The following is a 25,502-nucleotide window of genomic DNA, read 5'->3' as shown; positions in this document are numbered from 1 at the left end:
CGTGGCTGAGGTCTCTAGAACTTCCCCATCACTGTGAGATGCCACCACCATACCTCCCTGTGGACTAGATTTTCTAAGCAACTTACGTTAAGTGAATACTTGGCAGACCCATGCTGGAGGTAAATCAGGGCGAGGCACTAAATGGCCTTTAAAATCCTAAATCAAGTACTGGAGCAAAGGAAAACAAATTACCATGCTCAGACGTCGCACATGATTTTCTAAAATATGACCACAGCTTTGAAATTTCCCCTTTTCCTAAAAGACTGCTCTGGTATGCTTCTCTGTATTTCATGCCACTTTATCCTTAAAATGATCAGTCCTTGGAATTTATTTTACATGCAATAGCTAAAGAATGAGCTATACAGTTTGGAAAAATTTTCTATTCTCCCGACCTACCTTTCCTAGAGAAAATTTCTATTATAAGGAGGAAGGGTGACTTATTTTACTGGTGAGTCTGGACAAAGGAACTGAGCGTGCCTTGAAACATAAGCTCCGGATATGTATCCTTAGCACTTATGCAATGCCCAGCACATAGAGAGAGTGCATATCTGTTTGTTGAATGAATGAACAGTGCACTCTCAAAGGTTTCTCTTTCAAATCTGCATTCTGCAAGTCACTCTTTCTGCCTCTATGTGATCAGTATATTTGGTCCTGGAAGGCTGTCTCTACGTGGCCACTAGGGGGTTACCCAGAAGTCTAACTCAAGAGTGTCCTCCTTGCAGAAGGCTGGTAAGTGCATTTGCTCTGCCAACCTGGAATGTCCCTTAGACACATCGCTGGAAAGTCTAGATTTGTCTGGAAAGTAAGTGGGAAGCCTGATGATAGACAAAAGTCAAACCATATTTTCTGACCCGGCTTTACTAGTAATAAAGCTCATATTTTGACTTTTATCAGTCTGATATTTATATTTCTCTCAATTGGTTCCAAATTCAGAGGGGAACAAGGGTGCAACTGCTACAGTCTTAAAATCAACAGATATATCTAATTGGAAAAAACACATACACAATCACATTAATTCTTTTAGCAAGGTTTTCATGAGACCTGCCATGCCCCAGGCACTAGGTTAAATGCAGGGAAGACAAATACAGGTCGCAGTCCCTGGCCTTCAGGAGCTCATAGTCTGATAAGAGAAGATAATCACATACAAAGAGAATTATAACTCTATGTGACAACAGCTATGACAGAAGAGACTGCTATAGGAGAACCGTAGTGCAGCCCTAACCTTCCTGCAAGAAGTAATAACTAAACTAAGTCTTGAAGAAGAAGTAGGAATTCAGCAAAGGGGGGAGGATTATCATTCTAGGTGGAGAGAGCCACATGTTAAGAACAAGAGTGTAGTTTTAATTTGCAAACAAACATAAAGTTCTGCAATATGAGAGAAATGGCTAGACAAACTTGTAGGAAGCCGACTTGGAGACCAACTGAACTTAGAAGGTACAAAGAGGGAGGAGTCAAAAGGAACAGACAGGGTAGTTTGGACAAGTGGTTGGATGGTGGTGTCCAATAAGGAACAGAGGAAGACAAATTTGGGGGTAGGAGGAAGTATCAAAAAGAGAATAAATTTTCTTTTGCACAGGTTAAACTTGAGGTTACAAACCTGAAAGTGGGACATCCTGTAGTAGGCAAGTGATCTAGACTAGAAATATAAATTTAAGAACCAAAAGCATATAAATGATAGCAAAAGCAACTAGTTTGAGTAGCTAAGGTCGTCAAAGAAAAATAGGATGTAATTGGGGAAAGAATCCTGGGGAAAGCAAACATTTAAATAATGACTGGCAGAGAAGGAAGTGAAAGGGAAGATATTTAAAGAAATAGGAAGAAAACTACAAAAAGAATAGTGTTAGAGAAAACAAAGGAGAGTTTTCCAAATCCTATACCTTCTATAAAAGTACCAATTACATAGATAAAATAAGAACTCCAAAAATAAATAAATAAATAAGAAAGACTCCAAGAATGAGGAAACAGCAGAAAAAGAAATTAAGAGCATTTTTAAAAACAAGTAAACTGAAAATCTCAGACTTTACAGTAATATAAATTAAAATTTCAAGATATGTTAAATATTTTAACCCAAACTAAATCAAAGCAGTGGCAGTTTCAAAATATCCAGAATGAAAGTCACTGTTTTACAGACTCTACACTTGATGTGGGAAAAAATAAAGAGACTAATCACATAATTTACAATGATTATAGGCTCTTATTAAAAATAAAATGATGGATAATATGAAATATCCCTTAAAAGGATCTAGTAATGTACTTCATTACTATTTTAATCAGTTTTTAGTAAGATACAAGTCTCCTATCTGAAATACAGAACTAGATGATGTTCTATAATTTTTAGTAAATAATGAAGGATAAAATAATTGATTAGAATGAGATAATCGCAAAATAAAAGTTCTACTAAAATAAAGATTGGGGCTTCCCTGGTGGCACAATGGTTGAGAGTCTGCCTGCCGATGCAAGGGACGCGGGTTCGTGCCCCGGTCCTCCGGGAGGGTCCCACGTGCCGCGGAGCAGCTGGGCCCGTGGGCCATGGCCGCTGGGCCTGCGCATCCACAGCCTGTGCTCCGCAACGGGAGAGGTCACAATAGTGAGAGGCCCACGTACCAAAAAAAAAAAAATGAATTGCTGTTGGATTTGACTAACTGTAGATAGACTGTGGTATGGTAGATTTGAAGGCTACCAAATGCAATTCATAATGCTTAACAAAAATTTTCATTCTTTGAGTTTGAAGAAATGTTTAGCACAGAATGTATCATGTAGTAAATGTCAAAATATCAGGTACTACCCAAATACTTAAAAGACATCATGTAAAAAAAGGACTAGTCTGTAATGCCCTCAAAGAATAGAACTTCAATAAAAGTAGTCAAAATAACTGAGAACTCTCTGAGAGCTCCCAAACAGGATCATCTGTCAGTTGCTGTCCAGATTCAAACTAGAGGTTAGATTAAGTAATCTAAGATTCCTTCTAACTCTAAATGCACATGACATTCCAACTCAGCTGCAAAACAAATATTAATGAATACCAATTATGTGGAAAGTACTATACAAGGTATTGTGGAAGGTACAGAAAAGACCAGCAATGGAAACTATTATTTAACAAGGACTCATATGCTTTGATACTTCCCTTCTAAATTAACTTGCTTTGCAGGTAATAAGGAAGTCTACTTAACTTCTTGGTAAACAAAACACTTTACACTAAAACGAGATGAATGTTTAAAGTTCAAACCTTGACACCTTCACAGAAAGATAGACAAGATGAAAAGGCAGAGGGCTATGTACCAGATGAAGAAAGAAGATAAAACCCCAGAAAAACAACTAAATGAAATGGAGATAGGGAACCTTCTAGAAAAAGAATTCAGAATAATGATAGTGAAGATGATCCAGGACCTCGGTAAAAAGAATGGAGGCAAAGGTCGAAAAGATGCAAGAAATGTTTAACAAAGATCTAGAAGAATTAAAGAACAAACAAATACAGATGAACAATACAATACTGAAACGAAAAATACACTAGAAGGAATCAATAGCAGAATAACTGAGGCAGAAGAACGGATAAGTGAACTGGAAGACAGAATGGTGGAATTCACTGCTGTGGAACAGAATAAAGAAAACAGAATGAAAAGAAATGAAGACATCCTAAGAGACCTCTGGGACAACATTAAATGCAACAACATTTGCATTATAGGGAACCCAGAAGGAGAAGAGAGAGAGAAAGGACCCGAGAAAATATTTGAAGAGATTATAGTCGAAAACTTCCCTAACATGGGAAAGGAAATAGCCACCCAAGTCCAGGAAGCGCAGCAAGTCCCATACAGGATAAACCCAAGGAGAAACACGCCATGACACATAGTAATCAAATTGGCAAAAATGAAAGACAAAGAAAAATTATTAAAAGCAGCAAGGGAAAAACGACAAATAACATACAAGGGAACTCCCATAAGGTTAACAGCTAATTTCTCCTCAGCAGAAACTCTACAAGCCAGAGGGAGTGGCATGATATACTTAAAGTGATGAAAGAACCTACAACCAAGATTACTCTACCCAGCAAGGATCTCACTCCGATTCAATGGAGAAATGAAAGCTGCAGTAGCAATACTCATATCAGATAAAATAGACTTTAAAATAAAGAATGTTGGGGGCTTCCGTGGTGGCGCAGTGGTTGAGAGTCCGCCTGCCAATGCAGGAGACACGGGTTCATGCTCCGGTCTGGGAAGATCCCACATGCCGCGGAGCGGCTAGGCCCGTGAGCCATGGCCGCTGATCCTGCGCGACCGGAGCCTGTGCTCCACAACAGTGAGAGGCCCGCATACCACAAAAAAAAAAAAAAAAAAAACATGTTACAAGAGACAAGGAAGGACACTATGTAATGACCAAGGGATCAATCCAAGAAGATATAACAATTATAAATATATATGCACCCAGCATAGGAGCACCTCAATACATAAGGCAATTGCTAACAGCTCTAAAAGAGGAAACCAACAGTAACACAATAATAGTGGGGGACTTTAACACCTCACTTACACCAATGGAGAGATCATCCAAACAGAAAATTAACAAGGAAACACAAGCTTTAAATGACACAATAGACCATATGGATTTAAGTGATCTTCATAGGACATTCCATCCAAAAACAGCAGATTACACTTTCTTCCCAAGTGCACATGGAACATTCTCCAGGATGGATCACATCTTGGGTCACAAATCAAGCCTCAGTAAATTTAAGGAAACTGAAATCATATCAAGCATCTTTTCTGACCACAACGCTATGAGATTAGAAATCAATTACAAGGAAAAAAAGGTAAAAACACAAACACATGGAGGCTAAACAATACGTTACTAAAGAACCAAGAGATCACTGAAGAAATCAAAGAGAAAATAAAAAAATACCTAGAGACAAATGACAATGAAAACACAACAATCCAAAACCTATGGGATGCAGCAAAAGCAGTTCTGAGGGAAGTTTATAGCTATACAAGCCTACCTCAAGAAACAGGAAACATCTCAAATAAACAATCTAACGTTCCACCTAGAGGAACGAGAGAAAGAACAAACAGAACCCAAACTTATCAGAAGGAAAGAAATCATAAAGATCAGAGCAGAAATAAATGACATAAAAACAAAGAAAACAATAGCAAAGATCAATAAAACTAAAAGCTGGTCCTTTGAGAAGATAAAATTGATAAACCATTAGCCAGACTCATCAAGAGGGAGAGGGCTCAAATCAATAAAATTAGAAATGAAGGAGAAGTTACAACAGAGATGGCAGAAATACAAAGCATCCTAAGAGACTACTACAAGCAACTCTATGCCAATAAAATGGACAACCTGGAAGAAATGGACAAATTCTTAGAAAGGTATAACCTTCCAAGACTGAACCAGGAAGAAACAGAAGATATGACCAGACCAATCACCAAGTAATGAAATTGAAACTTTCATTAAACTGATTAAAAATCTTCCAACAAACAAAAGTCCAGGACCAGATGGCCTCACAGGTGAATTCTATCAAACATTTAGAGAAGAGCTAACACCCATCCTTCTCAAACTCTTCCAAAAAATTGCAGAGGAAGGAAAACTCCCAAACTCATTCTATGAGGCCACCATCACCCTGATACCAAAATCAGACAAAGATACTACAAAAAAAGAAAATTACAGACCAATATCGCTGGTGAATATAGATGCAAAAATCCTCAACAAAATACGAGCAAACACAATCCAACAACACATTAAAAGGATCATACACCATGATCAAGTGGGATTTATCCCAGAGATGCAAGGATTCTTCAGTATATGCAAATCAATCAATGTGATACACCATACTAACAAATTGAAGAATAAAAACCATATGATGATCTCAATAGATGCAGAAAAACCTTTTGACAAAATTCAACACCCATTTATGATAAAAGCTCTCCCAAAAGTGGGCACAGAGGGAACCTACTTCAACATAATACAGGCCATATACGACAAACCCAGAGCAAACATCATTCTCAATGGTGAAAAACTGAAAGCATTTCCTCTAAGATCAGGAACAAGACAAGGATATCCACTCTCACCATTATTATTCAACATAGTTTTGGAAGTCCTAGCCATGGCAATCAGAGAAGAAAAAGAAATACAAATTGGAAAAGAAGAAGTAAAACTGTCACTGTTTGCAGATGACATGATACTATACATAGAGAATCCTAAAGATGCTACCAGAAAACTACTAGAGCTAATCAACAAATTTGGAAAAGTTGCAGGCTACAAAATTAATGCACAGAAATCTCTTGCATTCCTATACACCAATGATGAAAAATCTGAAAGAGAAATTAAAGAAACACTCCCATTTACCATTGCAGCAAAAAGAATAAAACACCTAGGAATAAACCTACCTAGGGAGACAAAAGACCTGTATGCAGAAAACTATAAGACACTGATGAAAGAAATTAAAGATGATACCAACAGTTGGAGAGATATACCATGTTCTTGGATTAGAAGAATCAATATCGTGAAAATGACTATACTACCCAAAGCAATCTACAGATTCAGTGCAATCCCTATCAAATTACCAGTGGCATTTTTTACAGAACTAGAACAAAAAAATCTTAAAATTTGTATGGAGACACAAAAGACCCTGAATAGCCAAAGCAGTCTTAAGAGAAAAAACGGAGCTGGAGGAAATCAGACTCCCTGACTTCAGACTATATTACAAAGCTACAGTAATCAAGACAATATGGCACTGGCACAAAAACAGAAATATAGATCAATGGAACAGGATAGAAAACCCAGAGTTAAACCCATGCACATATGGTCACCTTATCTTTGACAAAGAAGGCAAGAGTTTACAAAGGAGAAAAGACAGCCTCTTTAATAAGTGGTGCTGGGAAAACTGGACAGCTACATGTAAAAGAATGAAGTTGGAACACTCCCTAACACCATACACAAAAATAAACTCAAAATGAATCAAAGACCTAAATGTAACACCGGACACTATAACACTCTTAGAGGAAAACATAAGAACACTCTTCGACATAAATCACAGCATGATCTTTTTTGACCCACCTCCTAGAGTAATGGAAATAAAAACAAAAATAAACAAATGGAACCTAATGAAACTTAAAAGCTTTTGCACAGCCAAGGAAACTATAAAGAAGACGAAAAGACAACAGTCAGAATGGGAGAAAATACTTGCAAACGAATCAATGGACAAAGGATTAATCTTCAAAATATATAAACAGCTCATGCAGCTCAATATCAAACAAACAAACAACCCAATCCAAAAATGGGCAGAAGCCCAAAACAGACATTTCTCCAAAGAAGACATACAGATGGCCAAGAGACACATGAAAAGATGCTCAACATCACTAATTATCAGAGAAAAGAAAATCAAAACTACAACGAGGTATCACTTCACACTGGTTAGAATGGGCATCACCAGAAAATCTACAAACAACAAATTCTGGAGAGGGTGTGGAGAAAAGGGAACCCTCTTGCAATGTTGGTGGGAATGTAAATTGATACAGCCACTATGGAGAACAGTACAGAGGTTCTTTAAAAACCAAAAATAGAATTACCATATGACCCAGCAATCCCACTACTGGGCATATACCCAGAGAAAAGCATAATTCAAAAAGACACATGCACCCCAATGTTCACTGCAGCACTATTTACAATAGCCAGGTCATGGAAGTAATCTAAATGCCCATCAACAGACGAACGGATAAAGAAGATGTAGTACGTATACAGAATGGAATATTACTCAGCCATAAAAAGGAACGAAATTGGGTCATTTGTAGAGACTGGGATGCATCTAGAGACTGTCATACAGAGTGAAGTAAGTCAGAAAGAGAAAAACAAATATTGTATATTAACGCATATATATGGAACCTAGACAAATGGTACAGATGAACTGGTTTGCAGGGCAGAAATTGAGACACAGAAGTAGAGAAAGAAACGTATGGACACCAAGGGGGGAAAGCGGCGGGGTGGATGGGGGTGGTGGTGTGATGAATTGGGTGATTGGGACTGACATGTATACACTGATGCGTATAAAATGGATGACTAATAAGAAGAAAATAATAATAAATAAATAAAGTTCAAACCTTGACTCACAATAAAAGCTTTCTATTTCTCCTCAGAAGCTGTCTGACTGTGACATTTCCAATTTGTGAAAGTTAAAAAAAAAAAAAAAGAAAACAAAACTGACATTTTCCAAATGCCTCTGAAAAGGCTGTGAGGTTTTTTTAAGGCAAAGTTAACACAGAAAGACTATGACTACAAGATATTTTATTGTATGTCAGAAATATATTAAGAATATAATGGAATATAATGGAAAAGGTTATTAAAATAGTATCCACTATTAGACAAATTATAAGATAGTTCATTCAGAGCATACCTACAAAAACCCAAATCACTTATTTTACAAAATATATATGATAAATTTAATAGTTCATTTTAGCTACACACACACACATTTATTTAAAGATTTAAAAAGTGAAGTCAGTTACACTTTACCAAAATAAAGATGTCCCCAATTTATTTATACTTCATTGTTAGGCTGGTTTTGGAGATGAACCTGGGCACAGTCTCTACCTTTTCAGTCTTACTTCCCAGATAAAAACTGTGAATATTCACAGCTCTTAAATCAAGCTCCAAACCTATTCATCCCCATGCACCTGCTCACACCATTCTATCGGTATAGAATACCTTGTCTTCATAAAAAGTACTAGAGATAAGATGCATTCAGCAGTAAGATAACACACGTTCCAGTTACAAAAGGCTCCTGGAATTGCAATCTATTGTAAATTATAAAATAGTAGGTTCAACAATTTCAAACATAACTCATAACACTGAGTTGGTAAAGAAAGTATGAGACAAAAGGCACTTTAAAAAGAATTTGCAACAAACTACTGAAACAGGACAAAGAGCTGAAAGTGAAGCATAATTCTTTACCTGGAAAACCAAGGTAATGGGTTAACCATCAAGACAGTGGGAGGGTTCTCAATTGTGAGGCTCAAGAACATTAATCTGTGATAACAAAGTTGTCCATTCACTAGTCAAGAATACTTGGAAGATTAGAGAAGTTAAAAGAAGCTAACTTTTTAAAGCAATGGACAAACGTTGCAGGTTGAACTGTGTTCCCACAAAAAAGATATGTTGAAGTCCTAACCCCAGTACCTGTGAATGTGACCTTATTTGGAAACAGAGTTTTTGCACATGGAATCAAATTAAAAGGAGGTCATCCTGGATTAGGGTGGGCCCTTAATCCAAAGACTGGTACCCTCATAAAGAGAAAGATAAGACAAGTGGATAAGAGAAAGAGGAGACACACAGGGAAGAAGGCCACATTGAAGACAGGAAGAGATTAGATTCATGCTGCCACAAACCAAGGAACTCTAAGGCTTGCCAGCAGCCACCAGAGCTAGAAGAGGCAAGGAAGGATCCTTCCCTAGAAACTTATGGGAGAGCATGGCCCTGCCCACACCTTATTTCAGACTTCTAGGTTCTGGAACTGTGAGAATATTCTGTTGTCTTAAGCCACTTGGCTTATGGTACCTTGTATATGGCAGCTTTGAAAAACTAACACAAGTAAGATTTCATATAACATGTAGACCAGTAAATTCTGTATTTGCTAGATATTAAGATATGTACCATTCCTGAAATCAACTCAAATGCCAAAATGACTTTAAGTCAGCCTTCAGAGAATTTAGTGGCATACCAAATAACTGAGCCATGAAAAGAAAGAACTTTTGTTCAACTCTACCAATTTTCTTCTAGCGCTAGATATACTTCACCCTAAGTTTAAATAAATGAATATTTGGTTTTAGCAAAATAAAAAGTTACTATGCCATCAGTTTACATCAAAGTTTAATAAATAAGCATGTTTAGAAAATGGAAATATTGTTAAGTAAAAAATCTGTTTCACTTTCATGTCTCACATAGCTATTACGGGTTGAACTGTATCCCCCTCCAAATTCATATGCTTAAGTCCTAACTCCCAGGGCGTCAGAATGTGACCTTATTTAGAGATAAGGTTTTGCAGAGGCAATTAAGTGAGGATGAAGTCATTAGAGTGGGCCCTAATCCAATATATCTGGTATCCTTATAAAAGGGGAAAATTAAGAGACAGACATGCATACAGGGAGCACTCCAGGTGAACATGAAATTGGCCATCTACAAGCCAGAGCAAAAGGCCTGGAACACACCCTTCCCTCACGGCCCTCAGAAGGAACCAACTCGGCCAACACCTTGATTTCAGACTTCTGACCTCCAAAACTGTGAGCCAATAAATTCGTTGCTCAAGTCACTCAGTTTGCGGTATTTTATTACAGCAGCCCTAGTAAACTAATACAACAGCAAATACTAAATGCAAGTTCCCCGCGGCACAAATTCTGGTTTCATGGATATAATGCAAAATATAGTAGAAAACCAGAAGACCTACCCCAGGAATACCCTGTGCTTATCTATTCCTTATCTGCCAGTATGATTCTTTCAGAATGCATTCAACCAATATTTGAGCATCTACTATATTCCAGATTTTATCTTCCTTAATGCTCATAACTGTATGAGGTAGGTATCAACATCTGTAGGTTACAAATAGGAAATCAGAAAGATAAAAGTAATCTGTCCAAGGTCACACAACTAGAAGTGGTGGATCCACTTAAGAGCCTGTGCTCTTAACAGTTTCTATACTGTACTGCCTTCCTGAGATGGCTTTTTTTTGAATAAGCTGAACTGTTTAATATGGAGAGTAGAGCAACACAGTCAAAATATTTCACAGCTGCCCAAAGATTACACTCTTGTTACCAAGCTCTCCAACAAGTCAGATGGTAGAGAATGGAGAAGTGACACCCTGCCTGAGAACCTGTCATATTACAAAAGTTCCCACTTCTAGAAAGTGTCTTCTTTTCCTATTGTAGGTTACTCTGAGCTCTAAAATATCCCTAAGAATACAAGAACATCATGAAAGGAAAAATGAGAAGCTTTTGTTAGGCTATTAGATTGCCCCCACAAAAAGTTACTGGTGAATTCCCAGCACACCTGACAACAAACAAGAGCTGTATGGAGCCCAGCCACTGAAAAAAGGGGGAGAGAACCTCATTACTTTACAAAATCACAGCCAAATGACAACTGCTGTTTAGGATGTCTTAAAGCTTCCCTATCCACTGTGCACTGTGAGTTTCAGTTTGTAACAACGAAATACTCCCAAAACTAACAAGGAAAATAATAGAAGCATTTATATGTAAACTTTCACAAAACTCTAGCAGCAAATCCATACTTAAAGCAAGTTTCAGTTTTGAAGCTACAACCCATTTTTACTTTGTAGAAATAAGGTGGGAATCCTTTGCTTTATTATAATCTGGGCATGCAGAGGAAAAAGTCCAGTTAATTCTCTGCTCTACAAATTAAAACACTCATTTTGGGATTATGGTAATCTGGTACTGGATGATTTCAGATTTTTAAATTTAAAAATATACTGTGTAAGTTTTAAAATCCAGAGGAAAAAATATCTGATTTATAATAAAGAGGTTAAAAAGAACTAGAATTTCAGAATCTTGCCACTCAGTATCTTTCATTTTAGCACGCCTCCTAACACCGTGCAATTTATCGAATTGTGAGTCCTACTGAATCAAAATCTGGGGGAAAGGAAAGGTTGGGCATCTAGGATTTCACATTTATAATCACTGCTCAGGTAATTTGTACAGTTTTTATTTTACATAAAAATCACATCTTTCCATATACTTAACACAGGTATGCAAATTATATATCTCAATACAGCTCTTTTTAAAAATCAATTATTTCCATCAGTATACTTACTGTGACCTTAGTAAGTATTTGTACTACTGAGGTCACAGTTTAAAACCCTACTGCTACCCTACTGTCCACAATGAAAACCTGGATATTGAAAAAAGATAAAGGTGGGGTTTTCTGCAGAGTTCTAGCTAAGTTCTTTTAAAAAAAAACAAAAACAAAAAAACATCAACACATCCAAATCCAATTTCTGCTTAAACGAGCTAAGGCACTGTAGTGAGGAAAATAAACCCTTAAATCAAAAGATACTAATTTGTCACCATTACAAACATAAAGAATCCACCATAGACAATGACTAGGATCTTTCTCAGTGAACCAGACGTTTGAGTTATTTTTAATTAAAAATTCTCTGAATATTTCAAAAGCAGGATATGAGTTATTTCAGGCAAAATTCAAAACAGCATTAAAATTCCCCGACTTAAATTTTAACAAATTCTTATTTCCTTATTAGTCACAGAACAACAAAAGGGTTAAATCTGGGGTGTTTGTAACTTCCGAAATTACTTTCAGAACAAATACATTCAATATACCAACGGCATTGATTCTTCTTACAGATTTCACAACACCCACGTCTATGCCATATGTTGAAGATTTTCATTTGAATTGAGATGATTAAACTTCCTGATTAAACAGTAAAGGGAAAGATAGGGAACACTCTCATTATGTATCTAAACAGAATATGTATTTAATTTCTCTATCCAAAGTTTGAAGATAGGAAAATATAACACAGGACTTTCTGAGTGGGTCTAGCTAAGTACAAAGTTTAATTTGAAAAACATTAAGCTACTAATTTAAACCTTCGAGGTTCAGTGCTTGACATAGTCTCCCCAAAACTTCCAGCTAAAGCATAAAGACTCTAAACATTTTGTATTCACTTGGGTAACACAATGTTAAAAGCCTAAGACTTCTTTAAATTAGGTATTCTTTTAATTTATTATACACATTATGGTCACAGCATGCACAACTGACTTTTATGTTAATCAAAACTCTTAAGAAGGCAATCTAGTCTTCTCTAATATCTTTTTTAATGAATCATAAACCAAAATCTGATGCTGAAGATTTTGAAATCTGAAGATTTCAATGTATTACTATATCTTCCTCAAGTTCAAAGGTAAGACTTATAACAACGAATGCATGGAAGAAATAAAGAACAGGGCAACTTTCTGTGGCATTTATACACAAAGGGAGAACCTGGAAATCTATACACACTTGTAGTATTCATGTTATTACTACAACTACAAAAAGAAACTATTCACTCTTGAAAATTAAAACGGAACAAGAGAAAATCATCTCACTTTTGTGTAAATACTCAGATTCTTTAGAAAGGTTGAACACAGTGAAATTTTAGATTTAAAAAATTAAGAATGGTGGAATCAACGGCCATTCCAGCGAAAGCTCTGCAGCCAAACCACACTTAACTGTTACTCACCCCTCCCTAATGTTCTTGAAACCACTGGATAGGAAGCTTTAAAATTTTTCAGCCCTTAATCAGCATGTTGTTGTACCCTATCAGGGCAGGCAGCAAAAAGAGCAGCAATATTTCTTTGCTGCTGAAAAGAGAATAGAGGCCGTCTACTCCATGTCACTGTCACGCAGAAAGCAATGGATAGGGAAGGGAAAAAAGAGGAGTATCAGCTGTGGGGGGAGAATGTGGTGCTCAACACTCAAAGGGCTAACTGATGCTCTCAGGTGACAGCTCCAGTCTCTAAATGCCCCCTCAGTTCTTTGAAGTAAAGCAGTTCCTCAGCAAGTTTACATAAGCACTGTATCTGCCACGAGCATTCAGTTCTTCCACAAATACACGTAACAGCGAGACTCAAAGAAGACAGCACGGGATGATAAGTTACTAATAGTTTATTTCTATATGAAAGTTGTAGATTACATATGTGGAGCTTCCCTAATTTCTACCCGCACATTGCACAATTTAGCTTGTCTACCCCGGAATTATAGAAGAGTTTATATCCTCTCAACCAAGTATAATTTGACAATCTCTCCCCTCAGCTAGGAAGCTGTGACAAGTTAATGACATAAGTACAGGACAGTACATACCACAATTAAGACAGACAATCATCTTTAAGGTTTTAAAGTAAGATTTTTTTCCTAACACTTCATAAACTATCATTGTCAAAAGCCTCACATCAAACAGTAAGAGACTGTCCAGCTCTTTTCCTTGCTACATTGAAATGCTTCCAGCGCTTCTATAAATAAATGGACTGTCGTGAGTCTTACCTAGTTCTTGTCGTGCAAGCATTTGTTTTAACAATGTTCCACCTGCTCCCTCTGCCGATTCCATGCTTAAATGAACACGTTCCTCGAGGATCTGCCTCAGCATCTTTCCTCTCTTTACAACTTATCCTTTAGTAATTTCATCCACTGTTATTCCTACAAATGTACCCTGAAAGTCCTGTAAGGCACCACACACTTAACATACCCTACAACGGATGCACCTGCCATCTCAAGTCTCCCAAACAGCTCATTCTCCAGAAAGTCCCTGTATCATACCAGAGCAGTTCACCCAAATGATCAAGCCTGAAATCTGGGAGTGAATCCTGACTCCTTCTCCCTCAATGCCTCATCCAATTAATCCTATGAATTGTACTTTCTCAACAATATTCAGATTTGTACACTGCAATCCATCCCACTACTATCATCCAAGTCCCAAAGCCCACCACTCAGACTACTGTATTCTAATAACCTCTAACTGCTCTCCCTCCAACCTCTCTCATGTGTTTCCATAGCAACCTGTGTTTCTCCTTTAGTAATCTGAGTCACTCTACAAATATCCACCGAATGTGTACCATGAGCCACCTACTGTATCAAAAACTATATATACGTTGGCAAAGAAAACAGACATTAGGTGCTTGTAATTAGTCTGGTGAGGAAGATAAGTGTCTGGTCAGCACTTGTCTTCCTCCCCAGATTAAGCTTCATGAGAGCAGAGAAGATGGCCGGGGTGATGCCCACGTGTCTAGTATGAGGTACTGCTGTGGCCTCAGTGCCTGTAATAGCTGGCACATACTAGGCGTTGATAAGTATGTGTTGCTTAAAAGACAGAATTACCAAATATATATATGGCCTTAAAGTCGTCACGCTCTCCAGCACCAATGACTTACTCCCGCCAGCTGTTGGTTACTGCCACCTGCGTGACTCAACTTAACTTCCCCAACCCGCACTCTCACCTCTGGTAACTACTCAGGCGGAGGACGCCATCTTCCACTTGCCTTTTCCTTGCAGTCTCTCTGTGAACCCCACAGCACTGTCTCAGGGGGCCTGCATTTCCTTCTTTGTGTGATAGCCCTCTACACAAGGTTCTATAGACTGGATAAACTTTTTAAAGCTAGGCACTGCTTTATTCATCTCCATATTCCCCACCTATCACTGCCTTGCACATGTAGGCACTAAAATAATCTGCTGAGTGAATCAATCCCTAAGAGAAATCCAGCAGGAAGAAAGACTGAAAGAGAATGCTTGTGACTCCAAGAGTATACAGACGGCGCCTATGACCGGAACGACTCCAAGGAGAGACGAGACAGCTCCATTCCTAGAGGTCATTAGAGCAAAAGCAGGTGAGGCACCATCAGCTAAATGGCTTTGGTTTTGCCTCTAGGTTCCTAAGCTTTTGATTCTAAAATATCTTACGTTCTTGTCAGAAGGCACATTCTAATGTCTAATACCATAAATTTCAAACTTTTTAAAAAGGAGCCAATGTTATTTACCTCCTGAAATTGGATGCAGAATCTTAACCGTAAGACAGATTAAAAACAGAGCTGGCCCGGCTGAAGCTGGGTCAGGGCGAGAGGCCTACCTGCTCAGTCTCTTCAGCACCCTCTCCACACAGCAGTCCCTATTATATTTCCATGGAAGACATCCTGAAAACTTAGGTCTAGCAGCTCAAACTTCCCTTGTGCCACCCTCCAATACGGATCAAGAACAACACGTAATGCTCAGGAACTCCCAATGAGAATCCTGTGCCAGGGGGTGGAGCTTTAGTAAAGGTCATACAAATAGAACTGACCTGGGGCAGTTTCTTTCCTCAATCTCCTGGACCTGAGCTCTTCCATTTCGTAAAGATGGCACAGTAAGACAAACCTGGGCAGCTTCCCAAAGGTGCTCCCATCCTTGGAAGACCAAGTGATGAAGCAGGATGGAACCAAGGGAAAAGGTAGCATGGAGTAGACAAATTACTTAAGTCTGTTTCTGATCTGGGCTGTGAACTGAAAAAGAAACTGGACCCCTGAAGTTCACATCGTCCAGCCAGCTAAGAGAATGGGAAAACCCCATAGGAACTTAGACCCAAAATTCTAGCTATTACACATCTGCCTGGACTACCCTCCTCTGTAGATGCCCTTCTGGAACCAGCTGCAGCAAAGGGTAACAATCCAAGAAGCAATTCTGATTCTGATTCTAATCACATGTTCATAAAGCATTTCTACCTCTAAAGCACAATTACATAAATTCTACTGTATCTACATTTCCCTGAGAAGTATTAACATTTTCCATTTAACGGATCAAATAGTTAATAAAAATACTTATAACTAAGTTCAAAAAACAATTTATGTCAGATGTCATAAACGGACCACTCCTTTCAACTTCCACTCCAGTCCTTTAGCCTGGCCAGTACCTTTTGCCATTTACGAGGCCCCAGGAATTGACCACAGCAAACCTGAACATCTTATATTTCATTTTCCCTACCCAGCGGGAGTGAGATCCATTTAAAGTTAAGTGCAACCACAGCCCACAGAACTTTGTAGCAATTTGCCAAGACAGCTGTACAAAAAGCCGATTAAATAGCAGGGGTGTGAAGAACACTTAGAATTATCCAGAAACGTACTGGATACAGTATAGCAGAAATACCCTGGAGGTCTGGTAATGAACTCACCAACTAAGAATAAAACCAAACATAATGGCATTGAGGGGAATGAAAGTCCTCTTCAAGACTGCAGAGCAAAAGGTTTAATGCCCATTTTTTAGAATATGGCAAACTCGATGCAGAGGGACAATGACAAAAACCTGAGTAGTGATTCCTTCTTTAATGAAAATTAGAATCATGCTATCTAATAACACCTAAAGTTAGCAAGCAGTAAATAAATATGCAGAAGGGAGGATATGACAGCCTATACAGAAAGAGGAAAATGAATAGTAGCTCCTGCTTGACTTCGAGCATATGCGAAAGCAGGCTCATTTCAAGAGTGGAATAAACCTGGCAAATACAAATGATGAAAGAATTTTGACAGGTTTGACATATTAATCATAGGAGGAATTGCCAACATTCACTTTGTGATCATACTTCCCTAGAATTGTGTTCATTCTACAATACACAATCATTCAGGGAAAAAAAACAAAACAAAACAAGCCTACAAACTCCCAATAAACCAAACCCAAAGTGATTCATCTCAACCTTTCAGGTTTTCACAACTGAAACCACCACTTAATAAATCAGAAATCATTTCTTCCTCCTTTCAGAATAAAACACCAATGATAAGCATTTGCTATCACCTGACAGCAATAGCAATCAGATAGTAAATGCACTGTGCTCCTAAGCCATATATATACATACACACACAATCAACACTATCTGATCAGTTACCCAAAATTCTTTTCTATGGGCTAAAGGAAGAACCAGTTCAGGGCAATATTTTGTTTCATTTAGGTTTTGGAAAGAATTATGAAAATGTTGAAAAAATTATGGTAAAGTTGTAAAAAAAAAAAACTTAAGCAATTCTTTCTGATTGTGGATTATACGCTAACTGTAGAAACTCTGGAAGACACAAATTATAGAAAAGAAAATAAAAACAGTTCATAATCCCAGTGTTTTCATAAGTATTTTAAATGGCTGCATGATATTTTGTTGCAAGGATGTTCTATATTCAAATATTCTATGTTTGCACCACTGCTCCATTATTGAATATTAAAGTTTCTGGGTTTTTACTATTTTATAAATATTATGGTGACAGACACCTCAGGGCAGACATCCTAGTGCAGTTTATGTTTTTAATCATTTCTTAAGAATTCTCCAAAGTGAAATTACTGGGTCAATGAGTAAAAACATTATCAGAGCACTTGATAAAATATTGCCAAATTACTTTCCAAGAGTTGTACCAATTTAAACTTCTGCCTTTTCTACTGCACCTCACCACCACCTTTGCCTATTACTGTTAAAAAGTCTTCGGTAATGCGGTAAACCAAAAATGATTTCAGCTTTTAATTAGCATTTCTTTATTAGTAAAATTGAACCATCTCCCCCCAAATCTTTATCAACCATTTGCACTTAGACTTTGACAAGCATAGGTGTGTGCTTTAACCACAGAGGTTGGTGGTATTTTGCTTTCCGATTTGTATAAATACTGCAAATACTGATCTTTTATTTGATGTTAACTTTGAATCCTTCTTCAAATCTTTGGCCACAGATTTTTATAATACTTCTATACCATACCTTTCCATCCCCCATAAAGGTAGTATGAAGTATGTAGTTGTGAATACCCACCCAGTATTCAGATGACCTGGGATCATTCCATACCTAAGTTGAACTATATAATAGGTAAGATGTGGCTTTCTCCTAAGAACTAGTGCTTTCACTCGACTCGGGGGTGGAGGTGTGGGGGAAAGGGCCTCTGCTTCCCAAAACACAGAGTTTCCTTTCCTTTTAGAGAGGTACGTCTGGGTGGGGGAGGGGACAATACTGAAAATCGCATCCTAGGAAACCAGAGAAAGATGGCGGCAGCTGTTTTTCTTTGAAGTTGCCCACCCCAAATTACCCGAAGCAGGAGTCCAGGCAGATGGAGTTTCCCGAGAAAGCGGGGCTTCCTCCACCCACCTGCCCCTCTACTCAGGTGGTAATAGCTTTGGGAGGTGCTTAGAACTGTACCAAACTCCCGAGATGGAAGGGAGGTAATGGGGGGCGGGGGGGACCTTCTCACTCTGGCTCCCCAAAGAAGCTGGACAGGGTCAGGCAAGACCCCACCCTGACCCAACAGATCACTGCTGACGAGGTCAGGCCTGTAGTCTGCTTGGACCTCCAAGTTGAGAAAGTAATCTCTGGGGAGCAGATTGTAGGGACCCTGGATGGGAAAGCAGGCCAGGCTGTGGCCCCAGCTTGGTCTATAACATTTAATATTTAGACCAGTGGTTCTCAACCCAGGGACAATCCCCCCCACCATTTGGTTGTCACAGCTTTAGGGGACAGGGAGGATTACTACTAGCTTCCAGTGGGTAGAGGCCAGAGAAGCTGCTAAATATCCTACAACGCACAGGAAAGCCCTAGACCTCCCAAACAAAAAATGATCCAGTCCAAGTCACTGAGAGCAAAAACTGAGAAACCCGCATTTAGACGATGATTTGCGGGCCTCCATTTATATTCTTGTATCAGATCTTGCAAATATTTCAGGCAGGTCTGCTAAGAATCTAATCATAAACTATAAAACTTTTTATAACACTGTTTTTATGGGGAAAAAAAGTTATTTCAGGTTATAGTATCCAAAGAATAACTTCTCTGACTCCAGTTAGAATTCATTCTTTTATTCAACATTTACCAAGTACCTATTATGTGATCAGGCATAGCGCTAAGCAAAAGTGACAGTGTTAAAGGAAACTGATAGGATCTGAGGACTGCAGATTCAATTCCTGCCTGGCTCAGAGCAGTACAGTGTGAAAAAAGAAGTGGGACTGTGAAGTCACACCTATCCACTTCCAATCCCAGCTCCACCACTTAATGTCATTAGGCTTGCTACTTCACTTCCCTGAACCAATCTCTTCATTTCTATAATTGGTCAAATAGGACCTTCCTCAATGTCGGAGACAACTAAGTAAGATCATTCCTGTAAAGCACAAAGTATGTTGCCTCGCACACAATCAATATCCAATAATCAATTTCTATTATTAAGAGCAAATTTTAAGTTTTTAAGTAACCACTAAGTTGGAAACTGCTAATATGCCTACAAAATAGCCACTAACTGGGACTGTGACAGCTGGAACACAATTCTAGTCCCGTTAATTGCACAGCATCTTACATCCTTCAAATTCTGGCTCCTTTCTCCTTCTCCAGCCTCATCTCCCATGACCTACATCATCTTTAATGCAGCCCCGTGTCCTCATGAGTGAGGACAGATTGAAAGATGAGATCTGGCAGTAACCAAAACATGTCAGGCCAAAGGTCGCTGTGAGAAAGAAAACTCTTCAGCTATAACTCTGGCAGTGTACATAGGTGCTGGGTGGGAGAGGGAGAAAAGGGGGTGAGGGGCAGGGAGGGAGAGAGAATGAACAAACACAAAAGGTTCACAAGCCAGTAACAGGTCAAGTTTACTTATCATGTGTTTCTAAATGAAAACACTTGCACCAGCATTCATCCCTCACTTCACAATTCACCTATATTCTGCAACTATTTCATAAGAATGGATTGAAAAATAAGTCAAATATAATCAACCTCATCAACGGAAAAAATCCACACACAGATGGACCACATTACCACAGCCTAACAAATGCGGCCAGATATCAATGCCAACATCTAAATGAGAAAAGAAAGCACTACCCACAAATAATTACTGAAAGTATAGTTTAACAGCAAAGAATGGTTAATAGTTGCAGTTTCCCTTAGCCAATATACAATGTTTTCATATATAATAAAAAGGCATATTTTATTGGACCTGCTTTGAGACAAGTTATCTGTCAGCTAACGAGTCCCTTTCATAGAAGTAATTTACTAAAAAGTTTACGTCTATACCTATATAACCAAGCATCTACCTAGCATACCACTGGAATCCCCGGCAATCTTTGCTCAGATTCCTGTGACAAGACAGAAGCAAAGGCAAACATGTTAAGTAGTCTTTTAAGTTCACATGTCTGATGTAAGTTTTGGCCACGCTCACTTTTGCCTTAGTGTTACTCCAGGGAAAATTTTTAAAAAAGATAAACTATTATCAACTTAGCTATGGAAAAATAAACAGTATCTATGCTCAGTGTGATTATGGATAGGAACCCTAACCCAAACCCTAATCCCAGGTCTGTGTTCAAGTCCTGCTTCTACTCCACCTGTGACCTTAGCCGAGTTACTGAAACTCACCGAGTCTCAGTCTCCTGATACGCAAAATAAAATAAAACGATTGGATTGAGAAGCTTTAACGTTTCTTCCACTCAAATTCTGATACAGAGTTTGGAAAATCTTCACAATCAAAATGTTTCTTAATGATCCTTTGGGTGTAGGAGGATGAAATGAAGGCCTTTAGAGAAATGATGTGACAAATTACAGGTTTGTAGATTTGAAAAGATCGTTTAGTGAAACAGTCTTGAAATCTGTGCTTAGTGATTATTGCAAACTACTGCCTGAAAATATACAGTGACATGACCACAGAACTGTTCCTGTGTCGCAGCAACTTCCTGTCACACATCCTTCCAGGTAGCTGTTTTCTGAAAAAGAGTCTATGGCTCTCCTAAATAAGTCCAATGAAGTGACTATTAACATTCATGAGATATGCCATCATTCAGCCTTCAGGGGTGTACTATGTTCCACTGGATTTTACTTACCAATTCCAGTTTCAACGACTGAGGGTATCAATATTCCAAATAAGCAACAAAATAGCAAGAGTAGAATAATTCTATGGCTTGGAATAAGGGTCACTCTTTATAGAGTCTGAAAAGACCCTAGTGATCATCTCCAACACTTTCATTTTACAGAAAAGCATTACATTTATTTCACTAAATGCTTAAGGATTAACTGGCTGAGCACGTACATGAGCCTCCTAACTCATCTGACATTAGAAAGAAAAAAGCTTCACTTACTGGCGGGGCACGGGGGGTGTTCCTTCCTAAAAAATTCGTAAAGAAAATAATAATGTTCCTGGAAATTACTTATTCTACATGCAGAATTTCTGGGAAGTACTAATATCCATACACTATCACAGCTATTTTGGTGGTTCTGGTCACAAAAGAAGAGAAAAAGGCAATTATGAACACAACTGACTTCACACATGTACCACCAATCGGTACCACACTTTTAAGCAATCACAGAAACTGTACCATGATAAATATTAACAGCAATGCTAGATAACTCAAATATTTCACTTGCCCTCCAGTCAGGTCACGGATACTAACTAACTATGCAAAGTACACCATGGCTCATCCTTGTGTCGTTCTGCATTGTAAATCACACAATTAAGGGGAAAAAAAAGTCCTCTATCCACTCTATGGGCCTATATAACCTTAGAACATAACTAAAAAACTCTGTTTAATTGCCATTTTACCAATAAAGTCCACTTGAAGCCTTAACTTTCAAGAAAGGTGTTCCTCCCCCACCCCCTTTGCTTTCTAAGAAAGTAAAAGATTAGCACAGTGCTAATTCACTTGTTAACATAAATATAAATTTAGGAACAATAAATTGACAATTAATACTGATGATATTCCTCCAGTCTAGAAGAATAAAATTAAAATATAAACTGCTGACATACGTACGGGATACAAAAATCCAAGAACGACAAGTTTAGGACACACAGGACTGGGTTAAGAGAACAAAATCCACCTTACCCATACATATATGAGGAGTTATTAGTAATCTTTACATCAAGATTGTTTAAAAATTTGTAACAGCGTTACATAAACCTTTCTAGTATCAGGAAATAATTCCTCTTTATCCACCACTGGACAAAAAATGCATTTGAGGCTGACCTGGAAATCCAATGTCCCATGTGTCTACAAAAATAAGGACAATTAGGAAAAGTTATGAATTCTAAGAAATATGAACTAATTGGAAACATACAGACAAGTGTTTCAAGATTCTACAACATGAAACGCTTGCAAGAGCCCTACTTGAAAAGAATCTCGAATCAATCATCATCATGCTTGCTCTACGTGCAAAATCAGGAGCTTCCCTAGTCTGCACATATCCAGATAGGTCACCGGGTTTAAAGTCACGTGGTGATTCTCTGGGTCGTTTTAAAATTTGTCGTTGGTAGTGTTATAGTACCCTGTTTGTCCAAAACGCCTCCACTATCCAGCAATTTTCAAACTTCAGGGTCCCTCAGTAACTGGCAGGACACGCAGATTACAGGGCCCACGCTCCAGAATCTTGTTCAACGCGTCTTATTCAAATTGCCTACACCTGCAATTTCAATCAGCTGCCACTGGAATCAGCTGTCAGATCCAGTTGATCTGAAGCCGGTGGGTCCAACAAGTTCCCCAAAGAGCACCTGCTTCAACCCCCGGGACGTGCCACAGAGAAAAGTCAGGGCAGCTGGGACTTCGGGCGCCGCGGGGAAGGGCTCTGGGCCAGGCCGGAGCGTCCCACCAGGAGATGCCTGGTCCTCGAGCAAGTGAGGAGGCAATGGCGATGGGACGGAGCTATTTTCAGCATTTCCATACAGTGCCATTTAGCTCTGCTGGAGAAAGAGCTGGACTTCCAAGTCCCACAGGTCAAGCTTACTAGCAGCTCTGCCACTTACTAGCCGTGCGTCCTTAGCGCTCGGACCTCGGTTTCCCCGTCTCTACAACGGGCTCCCACGCCACCCCAGCGTGAAAGCCTAAGACCAAACGAAACTAACTCGGCCGGTCGCCGGCACTTCCTGGCTCTCCCCGGCCAGGCCCGCCTGCCCCACCGCCCCGCCGGACGGCGACACCTGAGTGCGCGCCCAGCGGGCCGCCGCCTCCCAACGCTCCCCGCCCGATCCGACCCTCGGCCGGCCACTCACGGGTAGGCATGGTGACCCCGAGCCGCGCTAGCCGCCGGGTCGAGGCTCAGCGGGGCCTCGCCAGGCGCGCCGACGGCACCATGACGGACGTGCCGGGGAGACCGGGACGAGGCGAAGGGCGAAGGGCGAAGGGCGGAGAGCGCCGACACGAACCCCGCGGCTCACGCAAAGGAAGCTGGCGACAGGAGCTACAGCCCGCCCAGCTCCGCGCCGGACGACACTTGGGCGTCCGCACGCCCTGACGTCAGCACGTCACCGACGTCTCGGCCCCGCCTCCACAGGAGGCCGCGCTCCGGGCAGGGAGGGGCTGCTTGCTGGGGCTTGGGGAAGTTGGAGAGGACAGGGCCGCGCATAAGGGCGACTTCGGGCTTCGTTTTATTGTCAAACCCTCCTGATTTGAGTCATATTCATTTTCATGAACGCTTATGCGAGGTGCATTAGCAATATTTGTTTCTTGCAACTGCACCCGGTTATGAGGTTGTGAGGCTACGCGTGACGGCCTTGAGTGCATCGTGTACCTGTAGGCTTTTTCTTTTATAAGCTCTTGAACTTGAAGTGTGTTCTGTATTCTCTGAAAGCGTGATTTATTTGAGACACACGGAGGTCATCAGGGGCGACGGCTGCGCTTGTTCTGAGAGGACAGCAAATGTAATTTCCTCTTGCTCTGCTGGTGACTCAGAGAGATTTCACGCCTCAGTAGTCAGTTTCCTCCAGAGAGGGCGGTTCTATCCACTTGACTGAGTCACTTTTCTTGACTCTCTGAATGTGATTGATAATTGATGTATCTAATGGTCACCTAAGCGAATACTTGGAGCCCAGAGCCTTCAGCAACCCACATATGCTTAGCTAGTCCCTGTGGGCTGTGGACAGCCAGTATGGAGAACTCGAAGGAAGCCACAGAGGTCTCAACCGGTGTTTCTCAAAGTGGCTTAAGATCCTCTTGTGCCTGAATCACCTGGGAACCTGTTAATCAGATTCCTGCCTTCCTAGCTAAACCCCAATGGATCACACTTGAGGGTGATTCAAATACCTATTTAAGTTTGAGATCCTTTGTCCTAGTGCCAACATTCTGCTTAAGAAATGATATTGTACAGTACTGAAAGGAGAAGAAAAAGAAGGTGAAGATAAGAGGGGGGAGGGCTTGAGGGAAACTATCTTGAGGTGGACTTGTAAGAAAGCAGAATTTGAATTAGCAAAGACCTGGAGAGCTCTTAAAGAGGCTGTGGGAGGGTGGAGGGCAATTTAGAGTGAGTCAGGGAAGTGTGTACAAATGGTATGTTGGAGGCTGTCTCTTGCCTAAGGGTATAAGGGGCAGATTACCAAATACTTGGTTTTCTTTCAATGCATTGTTGCATATTTTTATCATCTATAACATCTTTCCTGGTCCCAGTTTTCTTCCCCAGACTTTCACAACATCTTGATTTGCCTCTACTGTAGCACTTTTCCCACTGAATCCTAAGTAAACTGTCATACGTGCTTGTATTCTACCACTGGGCTGTACACATTTCAGAAAATGACAAAAACCATATTCTGTTCATATTTCTGTATTCCTGCCTGGCACACAGTAGGGGGACTAGAGCATGTTAATTTAATAACTATGTAAATAAAGTACATATTTATTGACTGGATGTAAAAACAAAACAAAACACGTACAATGGAATGAGTTAATGAACAACTTTACGTGCAAGCTTGGAATATGTCCTTTAAGAAACCACGCTAGGTTCTTTATAAGGACAGTAGCGTTGAATTATCAGCAACAGCGTTCTATGGAGCCGACAGCACGACAGACAATCCATGGAGGGAAGACCTCGATTTTGATACAGAAGGGAGTGTTAGGTACATAGTATTGGTGGCTGTGGAAAAGAAAAGGGCTGAATCTTACTGCAGAAGAAGACTCCCTGGAATTTGCTGGCTGCTGACTTGGGAGCAAAAGCGAGGCATCTGTTAGTTACGTAACACCAAGTTTACAGAATAAGGAAACGGATGCTCTGGAAGAGCAATAGGCAACTTGGGAAGGAAAGCTGCTTTAGGGAGGAGATGTGA

The 25,502-nt window shown here is 39.6% G+C and overlaps 1 protein-coding gene across 3 annotated transcripts in view; it reads right to left on the bottom strand.

The window, feature by feature from the left end:
• Positions 1-23,612, bottom strand: part of EFR3A (EFR3 homolog A) — a 181,337-nt gene extending 157,725 nt beyond the window's left edge. For all 3 annotated transcript variants that reach the window (XR_014326874.1, XR_014326875.1, XM_082858909.1), the window contains exon 1: positions 23,460-23,612. Coding sequence is in view for 1 of the 3 variants with exons in the window: in XM_082858909.1 (XP_082715035.1) it covers positions 23,460-23,469 (10 nt within the window). In the remaining 2 variants the exon portion in view is untranslated. The remainder of the gene's footprint in view (positions 1-23,459) is intronic.
• Positions 23,613-25,502: the final 1,890 nt, after the last annotated feature.

Source organism: Leucopleurus acutus (assembly GCF_964270905.1).
Source record: "Leucopleurus acutus genome assembly, chromosome: 17".
Lineage (NCBI taxonomy): Eukaryota > Metazoa > Chordata > Mammalia > Artiodactyla > Delphinidae > Leucopleurus > Leucopleurus acutus.
Note: the sequence above shows the minus strand (reverse complement) of the source record. Positions and strands in the feature narration are given on the sequence as shown.